This window comes from Lagopus muta, chromosome 3 (genome assembly GCF_023343835.1).
Source record: "Lagopus muta isolate bLagMut1 chromosome 3, bLagMut1 primary, whole genome shotgun sequence".
In the NCBI taxonomy this organism is placed as follows: domain Eukaryota; kingdom Metazoa; phylum Chordata; class Aves; order Galliformes; family Phasianidae; genus Lagopus; species Lagopus muta.
This window is the reverse complement of record NC_064435.1, coordinates 59,305,174-59,326,873: the sequence shown is the minus strand read 5'-3', so window position 1 is coordinate 59,326,873 and position 21,700 is coordinate 59,305,174. Positions and strand designations below refer to the sequence as shown.

General features: G+C 36.3%; 1 protein-coding gene across 5 annotated transcripts in view; it reads right to left on the bottom strand.

Annotated features, from left to right (window-relative positions):
- Positions 1-21,700, bottom strand: part of INVS (inversin) — an 83,803-nt gene that overhangs the window by 11,802 nt on the left and 50,301 nt on the right. For all 5 annotated transcript variants that reach the window (XM_048940359.1, XM_048940360.1, XM_048940362.1 and 2 more), the window contains 6 exons: positions 20,151-20,322; positions 16,036-16,191; positions 14,352-14,581; positions 12,714-12,820; positions 9,221-9,433; positions 1,675-1,976 (listed from right to left, as the gene is read on the bottom strand). In XM_048940359.1, the coding sequence (XP_048796316.1) occupies positions 1,675-1,976; positions 9,221-9,433; positions 12,714-12,820; positions 14,352-14,581; positions 16,036-16,191; positions 20,151-20,322 (1,180 nt within the window). The remainder of the gene's footprint in view (positions 1-1,674; positions 1,977-9,220; positions 9,434-12,713; positions 12,821-14,351; positions 14,582-16,035; positions 16,192-20,150; positions 20,323-21,700) is intronic.

Genomic DNA, 21,700 nt, shown 5'->3' with positions numbered 1-21,700 from the left:
AAATAAATAAATAAAACCAGGAAATCTCCAGGCAATGGCCCATGTTAGTTAAAAACTTACTTATAAATCATCAACATGGAAAAATGATTCTGGCATAGCTACTTCAGGAAATCTCCAACCTCAGGGAAGCCTTTAAAGCAAAAGTTCAAGCTATGAGCTACTGGCATTTACTGCTGGTTTGAACTCCCCAGGTATATGGGAAAAGTCATGTATACAGCTGAACACAAATGTGCTTTTTTCGAACATAAGTAACACTGTAAGAATCCTATGCAGGAGATTTGGCAAGTTCTATCCTGATCTCTGAAGTCTCTTTGACCTTATACTCCATGTATCCTACATACTTCTACCTTCAGGCCATCACTTCACTCCAGCACTGTATTTGTTCCAATAAATGCTGGGAGTCTGACTGATGAAACGTAGTTTCCATTGGTAAACGCAATGGAAAATTTCAGCAAAGAATGGATATTGGAGTCAATAAAAGAAAAAGCTGTTCGTTCTTCCTTTATAATTTCTCCATCTTTCCTTTTCTCTTTTCCCCTCACTCTAACCCTCCAGAACCCTTTCTTTCTCCTGTTTCATCTCCTCAGTTATCAATTTCTCCTCATTATGTCCATTATAACCATTCATTTTTCTTTGGTAACCACCATTTCCAATTACTCCTAATTTCAAGTGTTTTCCTTTGCAAATCTGGTTTTACTACGTTGTTGTTTCATATGTACATGGATAAAGCTTGCTAGCATTTTTAACATCTCTATCATGTTTATCATAATAATGATATTTAAAGTTCTTAAAGAATATATTAGGATAAGATAGATGTCTGCCTTTATTACAACACAGACAAGTGTTCTGTTCATTAAGGCATCTCCATGTAAAAGGAAAATAAATCCAGGAAAAGCTCTTTGACTTTCTTTTCCTTTGGATTACAGTGAAATTCCAAGTAGCAGTAATTTTATGCCTGAAAAGGAGTTCCTGCAGCTTAGCTTAAACAAACAACTTACCCAACTTTTACTTCTAATGACAGCAGAGATGCTTTAACATGGCCAATTTTGCTATAACTGGTTGCAGTCAGAACTGATTGAAACATTGCTAAAGTGTGTATCTTGTGAAACTAGTACAGGAATGGTCAAGAAATTATCATAAAGTGAGGATGTATTTATAGAAATAGTAAAAGAGTGTACTGTACCAGGGCAAATAAAGTAACATAAGGAAGTCAGACACATTTCAATGAACAGCTTCATTTCTCAAAAAATATCCTAGTACGCTCTCAAAAAGACAACTCTGGAGGCAAATCATAGGAGAAATCTGCCATGGAGAACGAAGCTGCCTTCTGTATGCTAGAGATCTGGCTTTGAAGAAATTCTACCCTCATCTGTTTTTAAATGAGTTACAATTCTCTATTAAGAATCCTTCAAGAATCCTACAGATACATCAAATATCTTTGCTCTCTTTTTTCCTAAACAATGTGGCTAATAGCCAGAACATCTCCTGACATCCCAACATGACTGAACACATGCAAAAAAAAGAATCTATGCCTAGCTTCATCCTATATAAATTGTTTAAATAATGAAAGAACAATTAATACAAAAGAGTAAAACATGTTCTACATACAAAACCTCCCCAGACACGTTCAAAAAAGACACACAACTATCACACCAACTATCAATGATTACAAACCTTGCCTGATGTTATGACCTTCGCTCTGTGCCTCTGAAGACAGGCAGCTCTCCTTTGGTGACCCTTTGCTGCGACAAGCCTTAGGGGAACCTCTACTGTTTCTCCCTAGTTGAATTTGAGAAGCCTTGACAGAGGGAGGTCTCTTATTCTGTAGATCAATTTGTTTATTAGATAACTGCAATGTGCTGGAAGTCTTCTCTCGATCTGCTGCGCTCGGTTGTACTCGAAACTTATTTTGCTCCACATTCTGCATTCCTTTCTGTAGGCTGGCTTCTTTTCTTTTACTTTCTTCTTCACGTTTCCTGTAATTATAGTAAATACCATAAGAATTTCAAAGACAAAATCTTGGGAGCACATACCTAACTTGTAGACAATCACCTCTAGAAACCTGACACAGCCACAATGAAATGCTGTGTGTCTTTTTCGTGAGAAATGGTTATTGGTTACATGGAAGTGTCTTAGCTTGATCCAAAATAGCAACTGACTTTTAGCTTGAGTTTAATGAAGGTTTAGTCCTTAGTAGGCAGTTTCTTGTTCGTTTTGCAGCAGTTGAAATTTAAAACACTCCCTAGTTTAAAATGATGTAAATTTGGTTTTTGTTAGAAAAAAAAAGATCCTTTTGATTTTTTTAAAGAGAAAAGCAGATCCTCTTTTATTTTAAACCACAGAAAAGAATACCAACAAAAATACTTGAAAAAGCCATCCAAAGACAAGAAACATGATGCTAATAAGGATGGTTTGAATTAGTAATGAACCACGCTCTAACACAGGTAGAAATGCAATGAACTGTATTTATCTGAAAGTCAGAACATTTCATAGAGGACTTGTCATCCGTATTGATTCTATGTTGTACTCAATACAATTACAAACCAATTCAAACTAGGTATGTTATTAACTTGCTGTTGTATGTTTATCATTGATACATAATTAGAGAACTTATTTTACACAAATGGATTGTACACTACACAAATGATAAATACTGGAAATATGAGAAGTGAATTAAAAAATTTTGTGCAGATATTTTACCCTCACAACTGTGGTGTTTGGTTTCCAAAAATGAAAGTAGTCGTGTATCTCTTAAATAGTGTAGATATGAAAAAGGATTTTGGACAAGGATGGGAAAGGCACATCTGTTCAATAATGTTTTGCAGCCTATTTTGAAATGCAACGGAACGTCATTACACTTTAGCTTTTTCAATCTTTTTCCTGCAAAGCAGAATAAACCCAATAACAGGCAGCAAGCACTACATATCTACCTACCACTGAACTTGTTTTTATAAATTAAGCACTGGTTATAAGATGAAGTGACACTTTTCCTGTTGGAACAGACAGCTGGTAAATGTCGTATCATGTAGCTGCCTGATATTTTAACTTGCTTCCAATGCTACAACACAGTTTGCAGACTATTGACACATTAGCTCACAGCACAGCATATGACAGGTTAGTTATGCAGCATGCCATCCTCAGTTCCTGTGAGTCGTATCAATGCCAGTGTATGTCATTTCAGTGTGAGATGCCAGGGAGAAGCCTTAACTTTATCTGTCAGTACTATCTTATCAAGTTCTCGCTGCAGAAGAAACTGATTGAACTTTGTACCTGAAAAGCTGTTAATTGATCTAAAAAATACACTCCTGGCAGTCTGAGGTTCAGTATTCCCCACGGCACAGAAAAAAGTGGTTAGCTTCAAATAATATCGGCATTCCGCAAATAGGCCATGTGGGGATGTCTGCCTTGTGTACAGTATGGATCTCACTGCCATTAGATCTGATAAATCAGATCTTAGTATTCACAAAACAGCCATTTTTGTTTTCCTCACAACAACCAAGCCATCTATTACCAGTACCCTCCATTTAGGGTGACAGAAAATGTGAGCCAAGGCTGTGATACAGAAGGAAGCCAGAGTGGCCCGCACTCTGGGAATAGCAGATTAACTCAAAACAGCATCAGCAACAAACCAGTTGTAAAGTTATTGGAATGCCACAGAACAGAAATCGAGAAGTAAAAGGTTGTTTGTTGTTGTTTTTTTTTTTAAGGGGTGCTAATTTTTCAGATGAAACTGATGAAACAATAAAAGGAAGGGATTTCAAACCTCCCAACTCATAGACCACCGTGCTCATCAACATTGAGCTTAGCTGATTAATAGTTATCTGAATACTTACAAACCTCCCCACAGGGTGTGCTTTAGTTAATGAAAAATTCAGTTTGTTTTACAGTAAAATATATTATTAAAAAAAAAAAAATCAAGTTTTATTATTGCCTAAGTTAAGAGAATAGGTTTCATTAGCAGGTAAGGGAAGCACACAAGTTTCTAACTTCACAGATCTCATTTATTCTCAGGAAGGTCCAGTAACTCATCAGGATCCAAACTTGGACTCTAAAGTTAGACAACTACAGCTGCAGTGATAATATACTAAAATTGTCCACATTAATTGCAACAGAATTCTGTCCTTAGGAGTCATAAATTTGTATTGCATTGCAAAAAGTGATAGAGCAGAAATTAAGGTTTTGGCATCTGCAAAGGAACAGTTTCAGCCTTAAGCATTTGTGAAGACACAGAGATGCTTTGATTTTTTAATTCTGCTAAAATGAATTCAATCATTTCTATTCTGTTAACAATGCTTTGATCTATCTACTCTGTGGAGGACATTTTAAGTTTAGAGCATGTCAATATGCCCAGAGAACATACGGATAGAGTTATCCTTGCACAAGTTGTTACTTTAAAAAACACAACTGCAGATATACATCATCAGCTGTGATTCTACCACAGTTGAGGCTTTATCTTGACCAAGGAGTTATATTTCCTGTTGTATAAATAGCTGTCTCTTGTTAACATGGTCTCGTGTGTTTTAAAAACAATGTGTAGAGCTGTGCATTTGTCCTTACCTGACCTCCTATTGTTCACTCAGTTATTTCTCATCTACATTAACACATTCTAAATTAGAATTCAGCATATTTGCAGTCTTCTGCATCTTGGTACTACTTACAAATCTAACATTTTAATTCCTAAGTTAAAATACTGCACTGTATGAGATTCTAATCAATATATACTTCCAGTTTAAGGTTGAACCATTATGAACTACACTGCGTATGTTCTTCTAAGCAGCTTTTCACCACATAGTCAAGGTTTAATTCAAGTTACATTGCCCTGATTTACTAACAAAATGTATGAAAACTTCAGGCAAATTTTAACGGCAGCTACTATTTCTCCATGGCCACAAAATTTGTTATTATTGGTACAAAAGGAAATCTCATTGAATCGATACAATTTGTTTTAGCAAAGTCAAGACTGCTATTAATTTTTGTTTTGTTATGTTTCTGACACACAGAAATAACACAATTACTTAATTCCCGTACAAGAAAGGTATGGAGTTACTGAAATGAGTCCTGGAAAGGAACACAGAGACGCTCAAGGGACTGAAACATCTTTCATGAGAAGAAGCTGAGAGAGAAGGGAGTGCTCAGCCTGGAGAAGACAAGATTCAGGGAACAGATTGCCCAGAGAGACTGTGGAGCCTTTGTTTGCAGAGGTATTAAAAACCGGACAGGACAGGTCCTGGGGCAACCTGGGCTAGCTGACTCTGTTTGAACAGGGGAGGGGATAGAATATATGATCTGAAGAGTTCCATTCCAATCTTGATAATCCTGCGATTCTTTCGCTCTTTGACAAAGCAGGCATTCTGCTAATCTCACAGATACTGTAGCCCAGCAAGTCCCACACAGATTTTAAAGGCAACAATTTTAAGATTATTTCAGCTAGTTTCCTAAATAGCACAGGATGAACTTTATCAGGCTAAAATGATCTGAAATCATCTAATTCATCCACTTACTCTCTAAACTGTTCTTTTAGTATTTTAGCCTGCTTCTCTGCCTTCTGTTTCTAGTGTGAATTTCATCTGCTATTGAACATCATTTGACATCTAATGAAGACCGAAACAAGCAAAACAAACACTTCAGTCTTTTGAGTATCACCTATGGATCAATACTTTCTTTTTTCCTCCTTTTACTGTGCTTACAATCATTTCTTGTGATATACCACATATCTTATTAGTTGCTCTTCTTTTGTGTTTCACTTTAATTGTATCACTGTATGTTATCTCCATCCCTCTTCTTTAGCAATGGCATCAACTTTCCAGTATGTGCTTTCCCTTCTCAGGTTGCTGAAAAGCTCATTATTTTCTCTCTTTGCCCAGCATGCAGCCTTGCCACCAGTTTTCTGATGAATCTCAATCTGCTTGCACTCTCTTGCCCCTTGGAAAATTCTTCTCATTTTACTGAAAGCTATTGAATTGACTGTTTTATTTTCTTGATGTTCTTCTCTTCTTATATATGACTTATTTACTCTTTTTCACTTTCATCCAAGTTCCTATTCATATTCTTAGTCTCAAGCAGTTGCTACCAAGTGGCTGGAATCAAATCCAGAAGTCTTTGTTAAAACAGAGAAGTAAAGGTTCAGGAACTTATTCTGAGAAATTCAGAAGGAAGATGAACAAGTGATGAATGAATTCTGAAGTTCTTTCAGACCTCAATATGCTGGAAATGGTTTCTTCTGAATATGATTTAAACTCTTTATGACTAAACTGTATGACTTTATACGACTAAACTCTTCTCTAATTAAAGACGAACTCTAAGACTGTTTTCTAAAACAAAAGCCTCTTTCTGAAAAAGGTTAAAAAGTCCAACATCTTACCCCTGTGTAGACTGAAATTCTTGGTTTTGAAATATGTCCTTCCTAGATCACTTCTGTGCTACTCTGCCGAAGCAATGTTTCACTCCTGGCAAGTTCTCCATACAGTATGGAATACATGTTGGAAGGGATCTCAAGAAACATGAAGACCAACATTCTGCTCAAATAAAGGCCAGCTGTGAGGTAAGACGAGGATCTTCAGAGATGTATGCAGTCAGATCTTGAAAATCTTTAAGAATGGAAACTGCATCCTCTCTTCGAGCAACCTGTTCCGGTGCTTGACTGTTGATGAAATGCTTGACTTATGAAAAACTTAGTCCATATTTTGTCAAAATCTCATCATCTCAGCTTCTGTCTATTACGTATTTACTAGGGATTAAAGTGAGGCCAAGTAGTTCCCCAGATTGTTCTTCTGGCTCTTGTAGAAATTCCATACGTTTACTTTCTTCCCATCACTGCGGAAATTTTCCTGATTTCTGTGACCTTTCCAAGATGCTTGATAGTGGTCTTTTAAGAACACCAGTCAGCTCTCTCAGCACACTTAAATGTAGCTCATCTGGTCCCATGGACTTGTCTAGGTTGAGTTCTCTTAAGCAATCCCTGACTTAGTCCCTATTCATTTCTGGCAGCTCTCCTCCTTCTTGAACCATTCTCTAAGCACAGGGGTCTTGGGAGACCTTGGGGAAGACTGCAGACAAGAAGGCACTGAGCATCTCCACCTCCTCTGTGCCTGCTCTCACCAAATCACACATGCCATTCAGCAATGGGCCCACATTCCCCTTGCTAAGCCTCTTACTATTACTGTAAAGGCAGAAGCTCAGCTCTTTGTCTGGGCTATTCCTTTTAATCTCAACTTTGAGTTTTATCTTTCCCGATGCCATACCTATGTACTCAAGTGATGCTAAGCTCCTCCTTTGTAGATTGTCCTTGGCTGCACCTCTGCCATACTGCCTTTTTACATCTAAATTCTGTCATAGCTTCTCTGCTTAGCCATGCAGGTCTGTCTCTGCTTAGCCATGCAGTATGTCTCTGAAGCAGGCTATTTTTTGTTGGTTTTGTTTTGTGGGTTGTTGTGTTTTTTTTTTCAATCTAGGCATTCACCATCATTCTGGATTTGCACATAATGTCTACTTTTATCTGGAGAGCAGATTTTTAAACATGAATAGGGATATTATTTGTTTGCATGTAACAACGCCCTGGCCAAGTTTAACTGTGGAATGCACAGATGGGTATGCAGAATGATGACAACATAATATCCCCTCCAGTTTATTACAGATCATAAAATTGCAATTAAATAAGATTTGTTATGTGACAACTTGATTTGCTTGTACACTCCAATTATATTTTAATTCTGTTTTTATGGTATTTGGTACACAAACTTTATTTCTATTCTTTTCAAACAAATCAACAACAGCTTAGTAAGCTTCAGAAAGTACATTAGAAACTCACAAAGGGAAACAATGACAAAAAATTCCCAAATTTCCATCAGGCAAACCCTTCTTGTTTAATGTGTCGGATGGGGTATCACAGATACTTCTAAAAATGACTGTCATCGCAGAGAGTAAAACTACTCCAACTTGGTAAAGTCAGTTGTGATCACACAGCAAGAAGCAGAGTTCTCAAAATTGAAGAAATACATAAGATATTAAGGATATTTTCAAAGACAGATTCTCCAAACTTCTGACTTATACTGACTTCAGAAAATGCAATAGTAGGAGGGCTGCAAGTTACAACTTCAGGATCTAAAGATGTGAGCAAGAGATTAGTTAACTAGTAGTTCTAGCTTGGATTCTTAATGGGCATTAATCAGCTGTAACCAATATTGTAGCAGCACTCAAACCCAAAGAAGGTCAGATTGGCCATATATACAGAGCACCAAGCTAATTAATTTGAAATATAGCACTCTGCAGCTGATTTTGCCTAAGATACACAGAAGTAAGAAAAAATCCTCTGTGTTCAATGATTAGTGTCTATCCATTAATATGAACTCTCTTTATTAAATACTATGAATATTTTGTAGAAATATTACACCAAAATTACTACAAATATTTTCTGATTCATACTTTTATTCCAGAATCAAATCTCTTTAAGAGAACCTGTGTGCTAATTTGTTCTTTTTATATGGTGAATTTTAAGGATAAAGATTAACCTATCAGAATATTTTGATGGTCATTTACGTTTTTCTGCATTTTAGAATTTTGTACTTCTGCTACTCCAGTTCAATCAGAACTGACACATCTTAAAAGCAACTATCTGAATTGCATATGGTAGTTATTTATAATCTAATATAATGATTTCACGATAACAGTCTAATTCAAGTGCAGAAAATCTCACTGGAGTGTATTATACTGCCAAGACAGAAGTTGCAAATAAAATCTGGAAGGAGTTCAGTTTTCTAGAAAAGCTCAGCCTCCCACACGAAACAGTTAAGCCTTATTTAATCAGGCTTTCCAAGTATCTAATTTATCTTCTTCATCTACTTATTAATTTATTTTCTAAACTTTTATCAAAGACTCGTGAAGCCAATGATTATTTTCATTACTCCAGAGTGATAAATGTTTTCCAAAACTTATTATCAGTTAAAGATTAATGATGCTAATATGCTGGTTTTCCAGTCTTTAGTATTTTTGCCTTGTTCATGCACATTATATAAGGATTGCTATTTAATGTGGGATTATCTGGAAAATGGTTTTCATATGTAGCATTATGAAAAAAAAAATTCCATTAGATGCTTGCAAGTTTCATGAATCTTACAATAAGAACAATAAGTGATGATCAGTAATAGATAAAATCACACACATGCATATAGAAACTTATGGCAAATGTCTATTTGCTAGAATAGATTTTGAATTTCAGACTTACTTGGCAGCAGCATCTTTTCTCAGTTGTTCATGTTTCATTAAAAGATTCTTCCTCTCTTGAAAAGCCTTTCTAACTTTATATCCTTTATAAACAGCCTGAATTTTGAAAGCAGCAATGTCCTGTATGGCAGCTATAGAGAGAGCTCCATGTTCTAACATGAACTGAATCACTTCATGGTGTTCACCAAGCAAGGCATAATCAAGTGGAGTGTATCTTAAAAAAAAGAAAACAAACAAACAAAAAAAAAGAAGACAATAATTAACAATGAATTGGATTCCCAATCATAATGTGCATTGGCGTTATGAGATTCGTGTTGATTTCGTAATAAGGCAACTTCTAGACTGAAAATTGCTGAAGTACTGTTTTCAGAAGACCACTGCTCTTATTTTAAATATTATTCTCCTGTCTTGCTCATGGTGCCCACCCTGATCATGTTCAAAGCTTATTTTAATTGCCTAACATAGAGGGAGTCAAACAACACTAAGTGCAGTAGTCCGAAGTCTCACCCACGTTATTATTATTATTAACTGTTTTAAGCAAACAAAGAAGTTAGTAAAGTTCATATGTTGAGATACTATCTAAGTAAAAAGCAAAACAAAACATACTTTGTGTTATTTACGTATCCATTTAAGTTCTGAGAATTTACTGTCACGTCTAGCTTAGCTTCTACAACGACTGAGGCTGAGGACAGTGTAGCTGACCAAGGAACACTATTCAACCTACTTTAATGGATAACATTTTTTTAAAGGTACTCGTTAGACAAGCCTGCCTTCAAATCAACATGTGTGATAAAAATATTAAATGTCTTTGCTTTTAAATAGTGTCAAACCTGCCTAAGTATTTCTGGATAAAAATTCCCCAAATTTCCATTGACTGGATAAGTGCAAAAGGTGCCTGCCCCCCTCTCCAACACTGAAGCATTAGGCAAAGACATTCTGTGGTGGAGAATTATCAGTCACAAACCATAATCAAGACCATATAATGCAAGGCTTTCAAACAGTAAGTGTCAATGCATGTGATTGAGAAAATTAGGGCTCTTCTTGATGGTAACTTGCAAGGACACAATGCTGGTAAGCAAAGAAAAACAGACAGAAAGAGCACAATTGGACTTGCCACACAGCAATGATTTGATGGAAGGATTAACAGTATCTGAACTGAAGTGTCTGCTGGAATAAAGACAATGACATAACATGAAAATTTGTATGTCAAGGTGTGTTGATAGCATTTAAATAGCTACGGATTTTTGATAACCCAAGAATGGATACTTCAGAAAGAACCTCATTTCAGAAAGTGACATTTTTAAAGTAGAGCTACCTTTGAATATTTTAGTTAACATGTACAAGAGATACTGAAGTAAACTTAATGCTGTGAATATGCATGTACCAAAACGATGCATTGTATTATGGATTGCAGTCATGCAGACTCATATTCTGACCGCACTCAAGCTACCTTCAGAAATACAAAAAAAACCAAAACACTTAAATCCAAATAGGGGTGTGTATAATCAGACACTACCCATGCTGCTTATCTATATTATTACCACAACCACCCACTGCTTGTGTCAATCCAAAGCCTATTAACGATTTTCTTTTCCATTGGTTATTTAAACCAGTTAGCTTTTGAATCAAGCAGGCTTCATAGCAAAACACACACGGAAGACACCTCCCCCCCCCCAACAGCTGTAACATGTAATCTAGCACGAAGGTGGTCAAGCAGCAGCTAACTTAACATTACTTGATGCACTCATGACATACAGCTGGATTATCAAATCCTGCAAAAAACAGCAAACCTACTACCCCTCACACCAACAATTAGTCACTCATCTGCAAGCAACTGGGCAACTTAAAATCTTAGATGCAATTCTAGCTCCGTCTTTTGACAAGTTTTAAGTGCTGGGTTTGAATTTTGAACTAGTATCTCATATTGCACTCTACATGAGCAAGAACAGCACCCTTGTATAGATATATCAGGAAAAAAAATACCACTTTGTGAAACTATAATTCAGTAAAAAAGCATTTACATCCAATTACAGATGAACCATATCCACAAGGTCATTTTACTCTCTTCTGAGAATATTCACTTGACACTTTTTTCTATTTTCCAAACTTCTACTGTCCTAATAATAACACAAGGTTTTATCAACAAAATACAGTTCTGTAGATGTCTACTAAGAGGCAATTGCACAAGTTTTCCATATAACACGTATATTTTAGGAAAATTATATTTACAGACTGATTCATCCAGAAATATTGAAGATCTGTTCTTTTCTGCACATGGACTGGTGCTTAACAGTGTCCATTCAGAATGCTGCTTGTTATATCCAGAGTAATCAAGGCTTATATATACGAACACACATTAATGTCAAAAGGCAAACAAAATAGATAGTAACTGAATGACTACAGTAACATCACAGCTAAGGTATTTTCCTAACAGTTGAGTATCATTAGTCCATTTCTACAACGTAAGAATGGCATTTTTCTAGCAAAATATTGTCTTTTCATTTCACTTCTTAGGAGTAATTTAACTACAGCTGTTCGCTTAATTTTCTATAAAAAATTTCTAGAGAGTATTGACATTACTTAGGAACAACTTAACACCTTCATTTGTTTCTCACTAAAAATGAGAATAAACACAAAAGCATGAGTGATCTGAGTAGCTGGTGTAGAGAATGAAAGAGAAATGATGGGGAAAGAAAACAATTAACTGGGGTAAGGGAAGGACTTTCCAGTTTAGCTCTAAAATGTGGGCCTCAAATATATTTAAATTATTTAAAATTGAGAAATACTCAAATCTGCATGACATACTGATCATAATTTTATTTATGATTACAACGAGGTCATCTACTCTGAAAAGACATCATGAATTTCTGCTAACACTCATTATCTTCATGGTCAGGTGATTAATTTGAACTCTGTAACTCAAATCACTTTAAAAAAAAAAAATAATTATTTATGTGTCAATGAAACACAAAGAAAAGAGGTGCAAAAAAAAAAAAAAAAACAACCCCAAAACCCCACCCACCCAGGCTTTTAGAATACAGTTAATCACCAGTAATTTGTAATCACTATTTTAAAACGTAACAATACATTTCTTCCATTTGCTTTCTTCTCACTGTATTCCTACCAATAAGAGAAACTCCAGACTACTCTAACATTCTCATCTTTTCATCATATATATCCACTGCCAACTTCATCAAAACAAAAAAAAAATGCTTAATATTTCAAATCAGAGTAGAATGAGTGAATACTTGCAGAAATGTCCAGATGCTCAGTGTTCAAAAGTACAAAAAGCTGAAGTTTAAACTTGCAATGTCATACGTAAACAAGAGACTTTTCACATTATAAAAGCTCCTCACACTGAAGCCTGAAGCTATAGCATTCCTTTTACATACGAGGACAATCATGACACTGTGAAAATATCTGAACAACAAACATTTGAATCAACAGGTAGCATTTTTGCTAAATTAGAAAATGACTCATTCAGACCATAATACCTTTCCTCACTGTTCTCCATATGATTAGGGAAAGCATCAAAACCAAGCAGCAACTTTATAGCATCAAGGTAGCCATTATTACAGAGCCAGTGCAAAGCAGTTCTTCCCTGTAGACAATAGACGGAAAAAAAGAAATGATCACACTATTCCCAATCTCTATCATGCCACAATAACAGTTGGAAATCATAGTGTAACTTGATGCTTTTCTGGACACAAAGGACAAATTGATTCTTCTAAAACAACTCCCTTGTTAAAATAAAAGAGTACATCACTTAAAAATGAAATCAGATATCTTTTTCTTTTTAAACTACATTACAACATTAGAGCTCTTCCATCTAAAGCGGCTGAAAAATAGCATTAGGAAACTAGCTCTAGAGTGTATTTCTGTGGAGTTATGCTGCCCTTGCTCTGAAGAAGCTCTCAACAACTTTTGTCATTCAGACTGTTTTCTAGGCTGGTCCAAAATACTGCAATAAGACAGAGAATTATTAAGGAGATCAAACTCTGATGAAGTCTGAGGAAAGCTTATCAGCTCACACAAACGCAGAATGACTCCAGCCCACAATACTCACTACAGCAGCTGAACCCTATACAGCCAGCTCCTGGCTGGTAGCTGCACTGTGAATACTTAAAGGTCTGTTAATATCAACAACACACAGGTACTCCACTTCACTTCAACAAAGTGAACTTCCTATATCTGCATCTTGCTTTTTTCAACTCCCTATTTAACAACCAGTTAGAAAACTGGATACCGCATAATAACACAAAGAAGTTCTGAGTTCAGTGCTAACAAGCTGCATCATCTTGAACTCCAAGTGCTGAAGATTATGATGCAATATCTGTGTGAAATAAGGAGGTCTGAAGCTGACATCACCTATGTTCAAGTTGATGCCACGTGAAGCTGGTAGCAGATTTAGAAAATGTTTGCAGTGTACTCAGGAGAACCCATAACACTTCTCAATTACCTAGAATTATTCATGCCCTACAATGAATACCTTGAGAAAAATTTAACAATTTGTGTGAAACTATTTTGACTCTTTGAGTTCTACTGACTTCAGAGAAATCATGTAAAGTAACAAAGAAATCTGTTATATGTTGCACAATTATCCTGGCTCCTAATTTCACTTACTGTTTGAAAAATGACACAAAAGGACATTTAAACAAACCGGTGTTCTTTTTTTTTTTCCCATCAAGAAGAGCTGTATACAGATAAATAATTGAAGAAGTTCTTCTGCAATCTCACTTGCAATATCTTTCTTGTTCTATCTTGCTAACACATGCTGAAGAAACACACTGTAAACTATAAAATCACATTCCCATATCAATTGTTAATAAGGAACCATACAAATTAAAAAATAAGATGCTTAAAATGACTCCTCGTAAGATCACACTTTGATAAGGCAAAGACAAAAATGATAAAGGAAAAAGATGCGTCTCCATTTCATGCTCAATATTACACCATTATTTTTTCATTCAAGAGTTTAGAAGTGAAGACAGGGAAAATTATGCCAGGATACATCTCTTTTTTCATGATAATTGGCAGAGAAAATGTTTCAGCGACCCAGAAAACAGGATGACCTTTATGTTTATAGTTATTTTAAACTTACTTAATGAATTGCCCAGTGAAGGACAACATACCTCTTTATCCTGAATATTTGGATCTGCATTATTTTCCAGTAACACTACCATGCAGTTGATGTAACCTCCATATGCAGCACACTGCAGAGGTGTTCTACCTGCGTAATCCTGCACATTAGGGTTGATTTTATTTTCTATCAGGATTTGGCACACATCAGCATTTCCTCCCAGGGCTGCCCAGTGAAGGGGTGAATGGCCATCTTGATCAACCAAATCTACTCTTGCTCCTCCTATAACAACAAACACATTTTTGAATTAAGAGAAAGCAAAGAATAAGTTTATGTTCAAATATAACTTCTTTGGCAAATTGACAATTCAGAGAAGTACTTCAGAATGCAACATCCATGTTATTACTTAAATCAAGTTGAAATGGCAATGAGATGATTTCAGTCACGGTCAGCAACTTTAGAAAATCTTAAACATCCTCTCAGATACTTTGGAAACTTCACATCTGTCACACAGCCTTGAAAAATCTAGATGTTACTTGTTTCAGGCCTATTAATTTTAAGTGAAAATTTCTTAATGACAAAATCACTTCTGAAAATCAGACTTAGACATAACCTCTTTTTAAACCTCTAAAACAGAGGAGATCAAATACTCACAAGGTAAGAAGTATTTTTGAAAAAAGTTTTTTCTATTTTCTTTACTCCAAGCATGCTGAACATCTTCTATGCAGATAATTTCTTTGTGATATGATGCAAAAACTCATCACAAAAAGAAACCTCCACAATTGCTTACATTCTAATTAACCATCAAGAATAGCTGTTTATATCATAAAAAGTTTAATCAATTGTAAGTCAGATTCTGGTCACACAAACTTACTGTATTCATAAAAACTAAACCCCACAGGGGGTTAGGGTAAGAGCTTAGCAAGGCATTAAAATTTGTCCAGCGAAGAACAGAGGGAAGTAACCTTCACTAACAAAGGTTGTTTGACAGAAAATGTGTAATTTGTGAGTCTACATACTTCAGACAACAACTGGGTAAATATCTCAAGTAGAGAGACTGCTTCCAGTCCGTGCAGAACTTCTCTGTGTGATTAAAACGAAAGAATTTTGCACCTAAGTTACCACCGCTATTTCACTGTGTATCTTGCAGTTTAGAGCTTCTATCATTATTTAGAACTATGCACATTGTCTTATTTCTATTTACAAATAAAATACTGTTTCTAAAAACCAACTATGGCAAAATATTAATGATTTTGGGTTTTGATAAGTACCTTAAAGATGAACATGAATTTAAATAGTCAAAAAATTTCCAAAGATGACTACAAATTCTTTGTCTCAGGAGAAAGCTTAATTTGAACTTATTCATTGAAAGCAGGAAAAAAAAAAAAGAAAAGAAAAGAAAAAGAAAAACCCCCCAAAACAATGGCTTGCTGGGGGAAGTGGCAGTTGGAGAGATTAGAACATACTTGAACAAGCTTGGACAGAAATGAGCTGTGCAAGGAACTATCCCTGCTTTGAAAGTTCAGATTTAACTCTACCAGTCTTTTTGCTCAGTGCTCTGAAAAACCTCTAGTTATTTTCTAATACTGTTACTCACAGGGTACTTACAGACAATATTTTTTTTAGAGGAGTAATTTTCTACTCCCATTCTTGCTCAGCAATGCTATTAATTTCACAGCCCTACATAAAGGAACATGAGAAATCCAAAGAGTTTTGTAAACTTTTTAACAGCTGACCTTTAATGAGTGTTTGTATCACTTCTTTGTGTCCCATCTCACAGGCTCGGAAAAGTGGAGTGTGTTTCATGACATCCAAAGCATCCACCTGTGCATTGCGTTCCAACAGCAATTTCACTGTGCTGACATGGCCAGAAAGTGCAGCAGCATGTAATGCTGAAAGAAAAATGCAATAGGAAAATGAGTGCACAATACTGTGAGCTCTGCAGGTTCATAGAACAATCAAATTAAAAGATAATTCTGATTATTTTGTTAGAAAAAGCTGCTTTTGAAAAACAAGCAGCTGAAGAACCATAGCAAGTGATAGGCAATCTTGAACCACATTTCCTTAAGCACAAGCATTACAGCACAGGAAGCAGAAAATAATGTTAGCTCTGAGACATGTTTTTTACTTGCAGAAATGTGAATTTCAACCTTATCAGTAGCAGGACTGGCTTATGTTTATGATTTGTGTAAGGTTACCAGCTTTTGCTTAAAAAATTGAGAGATCACAGTAAGAACTACTTCTGTCTCTGTTCCATGGCACTTACTGTATTACTCCAATGGACATGAAGCTGCCCACTTCAGAGAAAGAAAGCTTCCATTATTTCTTGAACATTTTTTTTGAAAATGCCATTTTTTCTTTCAAACAAGCAAAGCTGTCTCAATTAAAACTAACTCCAGATAACCACCCGGCTGTTTTTCTCCACTCCTCTTTTTCATTTTCCAAAATTGCTGGGTGAAAATTTTACATAAACCTATGTAGGAAGGCCATTATATCTCCGCATACCTGCAACTCCTTGCTCATTCAGGAAAAAAAATGATGGACAAACCACAGAATCACAGAATGGCTTGGGTTTGGGACCTCAAAGGCCATCTAGATCCACCTCCCCGTCACAGGCAGAATTGCCAACCACTATATAAGGCACTGGATGAGGCTGCCCAGGGCTCCATCCAATCTGGCCTTGACCACCACCAGGAATGGGGAATGACAGCCTCTCTGGGCAGCCGCCAGTGCCTCACCACTCCCTCACTTAAAAAAATCTCCTCTGAACATCTAACCTACATTTCCTGTCTTTCTGTTTAAAACCATTTCCCTTTGTTCTATCACTATCTACTCATGTGAAAACTTGATTACCATCCTGCTTATGTCCCTTTAAGTACCAGAAGGAACTTAAACATACCACATTTCCTTCCACCCCTATAGCATATGAGGTTCCATTGAATATAAACTGTGCAAGTTGTCTTTGCAGAATCCCACTCTTCTTATTGTCTTCTCACCTCTAAATGCATGCAGACTTCACTAAAATTAAATCAACAAATAACACAGAGACCACAGAGGTAAAGAAATAGTGTCTTAGGACTGAAGTTACTAACTGATAGTAACTGCTGGCACTGCAGCCTGTGGTTGAGGAGAATACAGAAATGCCTCTATAACCAACTCAGGTACTTCCTGAAGGAAAGACAAACTACACACAACAATGAGATTTCAGACAAATTGAGGACACTTACTTTGGTTACAAATTGATTTCAAAATGCTTTGGATTATTTCCAATAGTTAGCAATTGAATAAAATGATCTATGTTCTCAGAGGTGCTCCTCTTAACATTTAAACTACTTCAGAGATGACAATGTACAAAGTATGCAGAAAAAAACACAAAAATGTGCAATTCATAGAAGCACTTCATAGCAGAGGGGTTGGAACTAGATGATCTTAAAGGTCTCTTCCAACCCAAACCATTCCATGATTCCACGAGTTTGTGCAGTGCATTCTCATTTTCCCATGAAATTTCACAAACACTCCAATTTGGTCATTATTCAGTCTGGTCAGACAAGCAAGATGTGGGGCTGTACACAGTACCTGCATCCCTCTTCTTGCTTCAAGTTATGACAGGCACAGTCAGGATCCAGCAGAGGCACAGCACAGCACAGCATAGGACAGAAAGACCACTAGAAAGGATTTACTAGAAGACACTAGAAGGAATTACTTCTTGAACCATGTCCAGAATGTCAAACTACCACGCTTTCTGTAATTGCCTGACACCGCTTACCGCTGACACCACTTCATACAGCTTATAAAACAGTGGTCTAGCATAATCTGCCACACAGATGCTACTAAAAAGTGCAGGTTGTTCATACTGGCTTATAGTTTTGATTCCCAACAATAGTGACTGGAGTTGTAATACAAATGAGGAACTTCCTACAAGCAACGGAGTTGTGGCTTGAGAAAATATGACTAGTGCTGCCTTAAGAACTGAAATCCTGCTTTTACAATGATCCTAATGTTCATCTGTTGCAGATATCATGGGGAAAAAAACCTCTCATATGAACATTTACCACATTTGTGAAAAATATGTGTAAGCAGCAAGATCTGCACTAGCTATGCAAGTGGGAGGCTATAAGTAGAAATTCGACAAGAACGAGGTCCCTGCAGCTTTATGTATTTGGACGGGCCTAGTCTTCATGTTCTGACCTCACCGTAAACTTTAGGTTCTGGTTTTTGTACTGCATTTCTTATGAAAGCAAAGGCAGTAAACCACTCAATCTGATGACACATGGGGTGTGTATAACAATGCAAGAGAAAAAGAGCTGCTGTGTCAGCTTGGCCGCTTCTTCCCCTCTATCACTCATTCTGACGCAGGCATCTCGTTTCGCACTTTGTGCTCAGTATTTTCTTGTAAGCCAAATTTTCTGTGATGGAGTCACAGTGACTGAAGAGATTCCCCGGCCAGCTGCTCACAATGGGACCTTTGTTGGTCGGACAGACAGGGCCCTCACCATTGTATGCAGTGACGGCAGAGCTATAAAGCTGCCCCTGTAATGCTCCTGCAGCGCTGATCTCTGCGAACAGGGAAATTCCTTTCCCTTGGTGTCATTCTCCTACACAATAAGCAGAGTCTTGAGCTGAATGAAGAACTTGCTCTTTTTAAGTAAATGCAAAAAGCTACGTTAATGCAACAATATGACTGAGCTTAACTGAGTTCAGCACAAAAGTCAGCAAAACACAAACTTGAACTCTCCTCAGCAACTGCAGCCTGGGCACAGCCATGTACACTATTTTCTATTACTCCATGGTTTCCTGTTAGATTACAATGCTACTCTTCCCCCACCAAAACCTAGGAAGGATTACAAATCTTCAGAAAAAAAATCAGGTCTGCAATTAGAAAGTGATTTACTGGTGGGCTTCCTTTGAAGTTCACAGCTCGCTGTGATAAAGCTCTCCCTGCTGCACACATTTGCATAGTGGTAAAATTCAGACTGTTTGATAGCAAGTGAAGAACAGCATAGCTCTGAACTTTAAGACAGTGTGCTCTATACAGTGGCAGCTTCAAGTACAAATGGAACATCCATTAACTGCCTTCAAGTCCTACAACAAGATCAGGATTGGAAAGTGATCAGGCATTACTGCTAGGTGTAACCCTGGTAGATAAAAGCCACCTGAGTTATTCAACCATGAAAACCACACCTGAATAATTTCAGAAAGTCTCCAAGTACTGTTAGCAAAGAACAACTCCCTTATAAGGAGGTCTGCACACCGTCTGCAACATTACTGCACTTAAGATCTGAAATACTGAAAGGCATTTATAAGGGACCTATCACAAAGCAGCAAATACAAGTGGCACTAATAAAAGATGAAACAACGCTAAAATGGTTGAGTGTGTAGTCCACAGAACCATCAGACAGAAAGACAGAGATCTTAGACTTTTTTTTATTGTCACAGTATTTTTTTTCTTTTAACTCACAACTTAGAAAACTGTCATAATGTGAAAAGACTAATTTGAGGTGTGTTCATTTGTAAGGAAAGAACTCAGATTTATAAACAGAATTTTACAGGAACTGAAATTGATGATGTAAAAGACCCTTATAATTAAAGCAAGTGAAAACTATTTTTCAAATGCTGAACCAGAAAACTCTGACATTGCACTTATTTCCCATTTCATATAATTGAAATTATAATAGAAGCCATATGTGAGAAAAGTGAAAAACTCTTAAACATTTTATCTTCTTGTTTGGAATATACCATCACTGCAACATCCCTAGGAAAAGATCAATACAGAAGCTACCAGCATGTTTTATTTGGTGAAAATCACACTAACTGGAATCATTCAATGGCTTTTCATTGAAAAGTATCTTACCTGTCCCAGCATATTTGTCTGTCATATTGATATCGATATCCAGTTTCAAATCCAGCATAGTCCTAATGACGTTATCACTGCCTTTCCCAGCTGCCCACATGAAGGACGTTCTTCCCTCAAGATCTGAGTCATCTTTTACAGAAGGATGTTTCAAAAATACTTCAACTGTTTCCTGAAAAGACATACTGTTGGAATTAATACTGTAAGAAATCTGTGACAACAAGAAACAATGTTGTCTCATCCGGCTGTCTATGAAACAAATAAAAGCTTTCATTTTTCCTTTTTATGTTTACATAAAAGTATCTGCTCAACAGGAGGACTGTATTTTCTGCTGCTATGCCCTTTTCCTCTTCAGCATTCATAGCCACATCCCTAACTGCTATCATATATCTATTTTCTTTTTAGTGTCAAATATCATGTGTTCATCATAAGGAAGTGAAAGACACTGCAGTTGCTGTGAAGAAAGTAATGGGAAATGGGAAAAATATTATTGGCTTATCAAGATATTACTGTAATAATACCATGATTCTAAAATACTTTTTCTTCAAAATACTTTTCCTGCTACAATTTTTTTATTTAAATCTGAACATGACTGCAGAAGTAAATATTTTAGTTTGCCACTCTTAACCATTCAAAAAAGCCCAACAAATCAAAACAGAACTTTAAAAAAAACAAATACATTTCCTAATATTTAAAGATATCATCAGGTTAACAATTACTGAAACACTGTAAGTAAAATAAATAAATTCTTTACACTTGAGTCTATGCTTTCTACTATAATTATCACAACTGAAGTCTTAAAAGAGCTTGATTTGAAGAATTATTTCTTCAAATGTCATGTTTGTGTTAAGCTCTCAGCAAACAAGTTCACTCACTTCACCTTCTGATAAATTCTGAAGAAGCCACACTGTACAAGAAAGGGAAGGAGGAAATCACTGCTGTAAGAAAAACCAGGGAAAGGTTTTTCTTATCTAATGGCTCACAAGTGTTGTATATGTAACAGCTGGCACACATCTATTAATAGTCACAGATAAGCTAACTAATAAAAACTGAAAAGTGAGTTTTACTATTTTATTTCATTTTTTGTATTTTAGCATTAGTGCTACTTCAACCCTTCCCTCATGTGATCTCAAAAGAGCTCTGGTAGGATAAGAGTCTTTGTCTACAATAAAGTCTTGGCTGAAACATTTACTCAAGAATCATTTATGCCCAACTGGCCAGTCCTTCCCTTCCCTTCATTTCCCTTCCCTTTGCTTCCCTTCCCTTTCTTTTCTTTTCCTTTCTTTTTCAATTACTATTTATGATTTCATCCCTATAAATAAATAAATAAGTAATTTCTCCTTCATTTTATGTTAAAGTGATCTAAGATCCTAACAGCTTTGCGAATTTGGGTTCATACCTGAACTCTCAGTTTACAATCAAAGGGCTCAGGCAGAAATAATGAGGAAAGTAAGCATTAAACCTTTCACACAAAAAAAACAGCACAGGTTTATAGCTTTTTTAACTGACCACCATCACACCTGAAACACAAATGGTTACTCATGAGACCA